General features: G+C 47.0%; 1 protein-coding gene across 8 annotated transcripts in view; it reads left to right on the top strand.

The window, feature by feature from the left end:
* Positions 1 to 5801: 5801 nt before the first annotated feature.
* Positions 5802 to 8929, top strand: part of PHF20L1 (PHD finger protein 20 like 1) — a 54572-nt gene continuing 51444 nt past the window's right edge. For 6 of the 8 annotated variants that reach the window (XM_034063243.1, XM_034063185.1, XM_034063100.1 and 3 more), the window contains exons 1-2: positions 5804 to 5948; positions 6970 to 7075. In XM_034063243.1, the coding sequence (XP_033919134.1) occupies positions 6993 to 7075 (83 nt within the window). In that variant the 5' untranslated portion in view covers positions 5804 to 5948; positions 6970 to 6992. Of the gene's footprint in view, positions 5949 to 6344; positions 6364 to 6969; positions 7076 to 8929 lie in introns of those variants that run through there. The other 2 variants (XM_034063067.1, XM_031044419.2) reach the window with 2 other exon arrangements.

The raw sequence follows: 8929 nt of genomic DNA, 5'->3' as shown, positions 1-8929 counted from the left end.
ATGGATACATGGAAAGTGGTTTAACCAGGCTGTATAACGGCACAGCAAAGCTGTCTTCATCCAGAACAAGCAGCTGCTCCCTTCCAGCCATGCAGAGTATCAGGAGGTACCACTCTGGTAAGCAATAACTTCACCTGCCTCCCAGGATTTCCTTTAGCCTCACCAACACTCAGTGTTTGCTCTATCTTCTCTTTCTTTCTGTGTATTTGGGACTCTTTCACTACTGTTTGAGCTACCTGTATAAATGCAAATTTCATTGCCCATCTGGCGTCCTCATCTTACATGACTTCGTCCTCACAATGCTGCTAGTAGGGAACCTTATGTCTGGTTTATAGCTTCATGTCACCTCTCCAGCATGCAGTGAAAGACAGAGCTGTGGCTGCAATACCTGTCAGCAAACAGGCAGCTCTCCAAGAGAAACCATTTATTGAGCTAAAAGCATTCTGCAAAGAAGCAGTGAGCAACAGAGTAAAAAATGTCCTTCAGCAGCTTCAGTGTTTTTAAAACTGGAAGAGATGGAGGTTGGTGTCCCAAACCCATTGGGTTACTATTTTGTTTGGTGTCCATGGTAATGAGCGTTAGCAACTTTCTTTTCCCCTACAACACCAGATGCTTCAGAACTCAGCCACTTTAGGGTAATTCCCAGCATCTGGAAAATTTTGGGCTCTAAAATGAAAAGAAGTGTTTGGTGAGAGTGGAAATCTACACAAAAGGAGGAGGAAATTTCTGGAGGGCAGGGGGTTTCTGGGATGGAAGGAAAAGAAAGGCAGAGAAACTAGAGAACACAGGAACTCATGCCAGACAGGATGTCAACATGGACCAAGGACAGATGATTACAGAGCAGAGCCAGGCTGTGACCAAGTATCTAGACTGACAGATAGAGAGGGGTAGAAGTGCTGCTGCATGTTTGCTAGGCTGAGACTGTGCAGGCACCATTTAACTACAAGCACCAGCAGTCCCTTTAAATATCTTCCTACTAAAAAACAATGACGAAGTTTTATTCCATTGAGTGTCACCTCATGACCGCAATATCTGACATTCACAGTGTTTTTTTATGGACTAGCCCACAAGAAAAAATACAGAGCAAAATAAATAAACTGATGTCTCTAACCATGTTATCTTTTTTTCCCAGGTGTTTGATCATTCTCCCAGATCTTTCCTGAGCCCTTCCAGCTTTTGGATGGCTTTTCTGAAGAGTAAGTTATTTTAATAGCAACGTCCTGGTGCCAAGTGCAGAGATAATGTCACCTCTTTACTCCTACTCAGTATTTCCATGTGCATGTGCTTTGCAAAGACTGCATTACTCTTTTCAGCATCAACAGCACATCATGAGCTCATGCTCAGCTGATTATGAAATACTCTCTTCCCCCTCCAAGTCTTTGTGAGTCACTGACTGGCAAGATAAAACCTCCTATCCAGTTTGGTCTCCAATTTATGGTCTGTACAACATTTGCAATGCTAAAGACATGCTTCGTGACAAGACTAAGCACCAGATTTTGTGAGGAGCAGAAGTAATGAAAGCTCCTTTGCTGCAGCTCTGCCTGATGATGTTCTGGTGTCTGAAGGACAGGTCGACACCGTTGCTCTTCCCAGCTGAGCATTTTAACATAACAGGGTGGGATAACATGATGAGACCTCTATTTCTGTGTCAAGCTTGAAGTAAGGCAGAAGTAGAGACAAGGAGAATGGAAGGCAGACATGCAATGCTGTTCTGAAGGCAGCATGGTAGGAATCACACATAGCATCCTGCATTGGGTTATCTCTTCTGGATCCTTGTGTTCCCATCTGCCATTATGCCCCAGTCCTCCTCTGAGCTCAAGGAAATGAGCCTCTGATGAGCTGATGGCTCTTAGCAGTCATGGGTCAGGGTGTTATTTATGCTTCCCCTCCTGCTGTTGTCTCTCTGTGCTCCTTTTGTGGTGGTGCAGATAGGCTTTTAGCCCTGGTTACCATCACCTGGGGCTTGCAGCACCTTTGCAGCCTGCTGTCAGCTCTGCCACCCTCTCCTGATGGCCTCAGAAGTGAGGTGATGCTCAAGGTGCCATGCACTGCTCTAAGCCCTTCTCATTGCACAGCCAGCCTCCAGCATGCAGCTGAGCATGACTCAACCCACACATACCTGGCCTCATCCTCGCTGCCTCTTTTATCTCGCCCCCGTCTCCCTCTCCTTGAACAGAAGCACCTTCGCTTTTCCAATAGCATCCTGATGCTGCGCATTCATTGCAGTCCTGTGAGGTCTCATTGCCAACACAACAGCCCTCACTCTACTCGAACAAACCCTCTAAACAAAAGCTTGCATCAAAATGATGCTCAGGGTAGAAAGAGCTGGAGACTTCAATTGAATGCAATGGCAACCTTGTACAAAAAAAGATAAAAAGTGGGTTATTTTTTACTTTTATTTTTTCCTGCATTGTTTGCTTGGTTTTTCTTCAAGCCTCCTTCCTTCTTCAGTCTCTTCTGCTTGCTACCACCATCCAGAAAATGAGAATAGGGGAAAATCAAAGGAGGAATAAAGAGATCCATAGCAAATATATACTCTAAAATATCCCACTGCACAGACTCCCTGTAAAGACTCTTCAAGTGGGAGGCAGCTTTGCAGGGACTAACCACAGTGGATGGGTTGACCTCGGAGAGCAGCCAAACTCCCACATAGCTACTGGCTCACTCCCCTACAGTGGGATGAGGGAGAGAACAGAACAAAAGTGAGAATGTAGACACAGATAAGGACAGTTTAATAGGTGAGGGAAGGCAAAAAACCCACCCAAACCCCAAACAAACCCTAAACCAAACAACCCAACCCCCAGATCCCCAGGCAATGCAAAGACAATCATCATGCACCACCTCCCACCAGCAGACCCATTCTCAGCCAATGTCCCTGCAATGGTCACCTTGGAAAGCAAAATCCCCACTATTCTTCCTCCTCTGCTCCAGGTTTTCTTGCCCAGATTGATGTTTTATGGCACGGAATGTCCCTTTGGACAATTTGGGTCCACTCTCTGCTGTGCCCCCATCTAGTCTCTGGCTCACCCCCAGCCTACTTGTTTGGGGGGCAGAATGATAACAAAAAGCAAGCCTTGATGCTCTAAAAATGTTGTTCAGCAATAGCCACAACACTGGTGGATATCTGCCCCATCACGGACCTCCATCCATGCACTGCAGGGCAGAGCCTGCCTCATCATGATCCGCATCACAGTGAATCTCTGCTATGGTGCTTGAGCATCTCCTCCCTCCTGCACTGACCCTGATGCCTTCAGAGCTGTTCCTCTTATGTACCCTTACTCTTTCTGGTGGCATTTGCACAGTCATTCCCTCTCCCCGCTTCTTAAATCCCTTATCCCAGAGGTGCTGTCACCATCCCTGATGGACTCAGCCTTGGCCAGTGGAGCTCCATCTTTCAGCTGGCTGGAACTGGCTCCACTGGATGTGGGGAAAGCTTCTGGCAGCTTCTAACAGATGCCTTCCCTGTAACCCCCCCAAAGTTCTTTCAGGTCACTTGGTGGAGAGGACTCACAAGCTGACTGTGACCCAGGATCTGCAGTCTCCAAAAACTCACTATGCTTAGGAAAGCTTTTTTATTAGCTGGTGGAAACTTGGCTGTTACCTTAAGTGATCACATCCATGGGGATGTGATGATGCTGATTTTGCCATTACAACAAGGTTGGAATAATCTATCCTGGAGAAGAGGAGGAAGGTCCCCATGAGGTGGTTTCTGTAGTGCTGAGATCACAGCAATGCAGGGCCAAGTGCCGGACTTGGCTGAAGGCCACTGCTTTTATCTGACGTCTCTCAGGCAAAGCAAAACACAGCGATAAGCAGCACAGCACAGCAGGCAGCAAAAGCTGACAGCAGCCATTAAGAAGCCCTGGAGCTCAATGTGCAGTAAGAAAGGGAGTAAGCTTTGAGCAACCTGGTCTAGTAGAAGGTGTCCCTTAATGTGCAGGGGGTTGGAACTGGATGAGATTTCAGGTCCCTTCCAACTGAGACAAGGAGTCAGGAAAGAACAAAATGTAATCAGTTCTAAGTGATGTTAAGTTTGATGGCTTTGTAAAATAACTGCGGTGCCTGAAGGTAGTTGACAGAGTTTCGGGTCCTTAGGACCTTAGTACAAAAGGTGTAAGAAAAGCAGAATAGAAAAACAGGACCTGGGGATGGGGAGTATCTGGGACTAGCTGATGTTCAGGATGGGAGCAGTTAAACTAACTGATAAGTAGGACAAGATGAACGCTATGTCTGTAATGTTTATTAAGCTGGTTATGAAGACTGCTGAGAAAAGTAAACGACCCTTAAAGACCACCATCATATTTTTGTATGCATGTGGGAAACTTTCTGGAAAATGATATAATATGCCCAGGAACCATATAGGGATGGCCTGTATAGCAATACGGGGACACACATTAGGAGGAGCTATCCCCCCTGTCTCCCAGCACTGCAATAAAGAATACCTGCTTGACAACTTGAAACTCTGTTGGGGAGTTTGTTCCTGGAGTTCTCTCCCAGTCACAACCCAAACCATTCCGTCATTCTATGAAGTCACTCAGCACTAGGACCAGCTGCAGTACATACCAGCTCAACAGCTGCACTACGTGTAAACACAGCCAAGCACACCCCGACCAAACCCATCACTATCTCTAGCTCCAGACTGAGGACAGACAAGGCCACAAGGATGATCAGGGGACTGGAGCACCTCCCATACAAAGACAGGCTGAGAAAGTTGGGGCTGTTCAGCCTGGAGAAGAGAAGGCTGCGTGGAGACCTCATAGCAGCCTTCCAGTATCTGAAGGGGATCTACAAGGATGCTGGGGAGGGACTGTAGTGATAGGAGAAGCGTGATGGGTTTAAACTGAAACAGGAGAAGTTCAGGTTAGATATAAGGAAGAAGTTCTTTACTGTGAGGGTGCTGAGGCACTGGAACAGGTTGCCCAGAGAAGTGGTGATGCCTGGCAGTGTTCAAGGCCAGGCTGGACACAGGGGCTTGGAGCAAACTGCTCTAGTGGAAGGTGTCCCCAGGGGGTTGGAACTGGATGAGCTTTAAGGTCCCTTCCAACCCAAACCAGTCTGGGATTCTATGATTGTATGAAAAAAGAGGGAATCCCCCTTTTGGGTCAAGGTATAGGTGGTGTCATGGGCACAGGAGGGAGGTGAGGAGAAGACATTGCTCTGCACTTGTGGCAGGCTCAGGGATGGTGCCCAGGCTGTTAACGGCTGGGCTGTCAATGGCCAGGCCATCAATCAATGGCTATCAATGGCTGGGCTATCAATCAATGGCTATCAACAGCTGGGCTATCATTCAATGGCTATCAATCAATAGCTATCAATGGCTGGGCTGTCAATCAATGGCTATCAATGGCTGGGCTGTCAATCAATGGCTATCATTCAGTGGCTGTCAATCAATGACTACCATCCAATGGCTATCAATCAATAGCTATCAATGGCTATCAATGGCTGGGCTATCAATCAATGGCTCATTCAGTGGCTGTCAATCAATGACTACCATCCAATGGCTATTAATCAATAGCTATCAATGGCTATCAATGGCTGGGCTGTCAATCAATAACTATCATTCAGTGGCTGTCAATCAATGACTACCATCCAATGGCTATCAATCACTAGCTATCAATGGCTGTCAATCACCCCTCACCACTACCTCTCTTTGTCTCCCTCACTCCGCTTTCTCCCCCCGCCCCCAGGTCACGCGGGGGCTGTGGCTCCGCAGTCACGTGGCGGGGGCGGTGTCATGGCGGCGTCGGGCCGCGCCTCGCGGGCTCGTCGCGGAGTGGTGACGCGGCGGCGGGGCGCGGGGAGGATGGGGCTGTGAGGGCGCCGGACACCCCGCGCCGCGCCGAGCGGGACCAGCGGGCTCCTCACCGGGCTCCGCTCCGGGCCGTGCTCCGGGCCCACCGCAGGCACCGCCACAGGCACCGCCGCTGCCGTGCGGCTCGCAGGAGGGGGTAAGGAGCGCGGCGCTGGGCGGGCGGCCCCGCGCCATGGCCCCGTCCGGGCGGGCCCCGAGCGACCGCGGGGCTGCGGCTCCCCCCTCACAGGGTCTGGGCCTGGCGGGGCGGCGCCCGCCGTGCTCCCCGCGCTGGGCCTTGTCCGCGTCCTCCCCTGGGCCCGCCGGAGCGAGCAGCACCCGCCGGCCCGAGGCCCTCCCCCCGGCCCCTTTGTGTGCTCCGCGGTCGGGCCTGGGCTTCCCCGGGCCGGGCACAGCCGCACGGGCAGCTGTCCCCGGAGCCCTGCCTGAGGGTCGGGGTCCGGGTGTGCGCGGTCCGGTCCTGCCGCCCGGCACACTCGCTCGTCAGCCGGCGTGCGGCAGTGCCTGCGGACCCGGCGGTCCGTGCCCTGCTGGGACACCGGCTTGTCACGGTAATAGGGGTGGCAGTCGGGCAGGGAGGTGATTTGGTTGATAGTGACTGCAGTAGCGAACGGCGTTAAAAGGCGCTCGTGAAACTTCCTTAGTGTTAACTATGAATTGAGAGTGCTTAGGAAGGGTTTTTTCTTTGGTTGTTTACATTAATTTTATCTTACTTGTCCTTTAGGCTGTGCTTATCTTTAAATTTCTATTATTGGTAAGGTAAGTTCGTGGTTTTGACCTTTTCCACAGCAGAGGAGAGACTGCACCTGGACTCCAGGTTTCTCTTAACGTTATGCTTCAAAAAGTGCCCTGTTCTTACAGTGTAGTACAGTTCCAAAAATGAACACCCATTTTTTTACTTTAATGTTATTTTTTAACTTAAAGTTGGTGACTGTTTTGGGCCATTTCGAAGAAAAATAAATCTGACTACAAATGCATGACTTTTGGGTTTAATGGCTTCGTAGGGCCTGGACTATACTTCTGAAAACTCAATGGAAAGTTGGGATAGAAATGCCACCTCTTTTTCCGAGCACTGGAATATATTTTCTGTCAGTGATGTGTTTTAGGCAGTGTTACGGGTTTTGATATGATTTTTCTTCTTTTTTTTTTCTCCAAAGGTAGTGAAAAAGAAAACCTCAAGATGAGTAAAAAGCCTCCCAATCGTCCTGGAATCACATTTGAGATTGGTGCTCGCTTGGAGGCACTGGATTATTTACAGAAATGGTATGGAAGACCTTGTACAGTATGTGCTCAGAGCATAATTGTTCTGTCTATATCATGTTTTGGTGTCGAGTTATAAGACCTTGTGCAGTTTATAACTGGCTGCTTCACATGTAAGCTTTATGGATTCCCACATAAGTCTGTTAAACCTGTTGGCTTTTAGGAAAAATTCTCTCTTCAGAAACCAAACTTAACTTTTGCTGAGAGTTTTCCTTTGTTTGCTTTTAGTTGCTTGTGCAACCGTGGTAAGCAAAGACCATTTCTAAAGTGGGGTGGAATGCGGTGTCATGTGTGAGACGATGGGTGTGTTAATGTGGTAAACTTCTGTGACTAAAGACTTTGGTTTAAAGGTGTGCTCATGAATGTGTTTTGTATTTGGCTATCAAACTTCAAATCATAGAGAGGTTTGGGTTGGAAGGGACCTTAAAGATTATCTAGTTCCATAAGTTCATAAACTGATGTTAACAAAACAAAACAAAACATCCTTAACTGGAATTCATGAACTAGGCAAGTACGACTGTGTTTGTGTCAAACAGTTGGAGAAACAAAAGTGCTTCAAATGGTGTCTCTGGAACCTCCCAGTCATATCCTGAGTAGGAGTCAAACTATAAAATGGAAATTTGGACATAAGGACCATGCTGCATAGCATGTGTGTTGTGAAAGGAGCTGTTAGCTGGAAATACATTCTTAGTCCAAATGTTATTAATGTAAGTGGGCTGATGTCATGATGTGTGCTGCCCGTGCTATTTCAGTTTGAAGAATCCCTGGTTTTAAGCAGATGACAGAGGAAGTTGCTGCTTCTACCCAGAAGTGTTGTCTTAGCTGCTCTCTGATTAATTAGGCCTAGGAAATGTAAAGGCCTGTACCTGCTTTTCAGGTGCATTCCTGGAGATGTATGTTCATGTAAATACCTGATCCTGCTAACTCCCAAGTTATGTTACAGAGAAGTCTGTGTATTATTTACATGTTTACTCCAGTAGTTACATGCTCTGTATAAAAAGTGGGTTAAACTTTTTGTCAGGAGAGCTGTGATTTTAATTACAGCACAAGTGTTTGTTTTAATAAACAGTCTCTATAGGAAAATGTGGTTTACAGAACAGTTCTTGTTCCAGCCAGTTGCTGTAGAATGGGTTTTCAACATACCTATTCTATAACTGAATACCAGGATCATAAAATTAGCTGAATAGTGCTATGAAAATAAAATCATTTTAACAGAACTTTTAACAGCAACTTTTGAGAATAGGGGTAACTGGTTAAAGTAGCTAAATATAACACAAGTTGATATGTAAAAAAACTTTGTCTTAATTGTATTCAAAACCCATCACTGAATATCTAATGTGTAGTTTGTATCAAGTCTACCCAGCCTTAAGGGTCAGGTGTCAGTTCTGCAGTGCTTGTCTAGGTTTGGCCTGGTCATGGCCCTGTCTTAAGCTCTGCAGCTGAGTTATTTGGTATTTTCAGGCAGAACAGAATTTCTCCAACTTTCTAGGAACTGATTCTTCATCTGCACCATCAGGTAGAACAGGTCAGGGTTATATGCATCCAAACTTCTGTTGGTGCCATCCACATAAAGTTAATATTACAATCTCACAGTTAACAGCAACACTGAAACCAAGGCTATTTCAAATAAAGTAATGTTGGTATGTGTAACCAAAGAACTTGTGAGAGAAAGCCCACTGTTGTGTTAATAGGGTGACATGGGCTGGAATAATAGTCCATGTGATTTGTTTTCTTAGCCTTCTGTTTCATAGGGTGGTGGTGGATGTTTTTGAACTCTTTCTGTATATCAGCTATATGCAATCCCTTCATCAGCAAGCAGAAATACATACTTCAAAGAAAATAAAAGTTGCTGAACTT

This window comes from Melopsittacus undulatus, chromosome 1 (genome assembly GCF_012275295.1).
Source record: "Melopsittacus undulatus isolate bMelUnd1 chromosome 1, bMelUnd1.mat.Z, whole genome shotgun sequence".
Lineage (NCBI taxonomy): Eukaryota > Metazoa > Chordata > Aves > Psittaciformes > Psittaculidae > Melopsittacus > Melopsittacus undulatus.
This window is presented reverse-complemented; position numbering and strand designations above follow the sequence as displayed.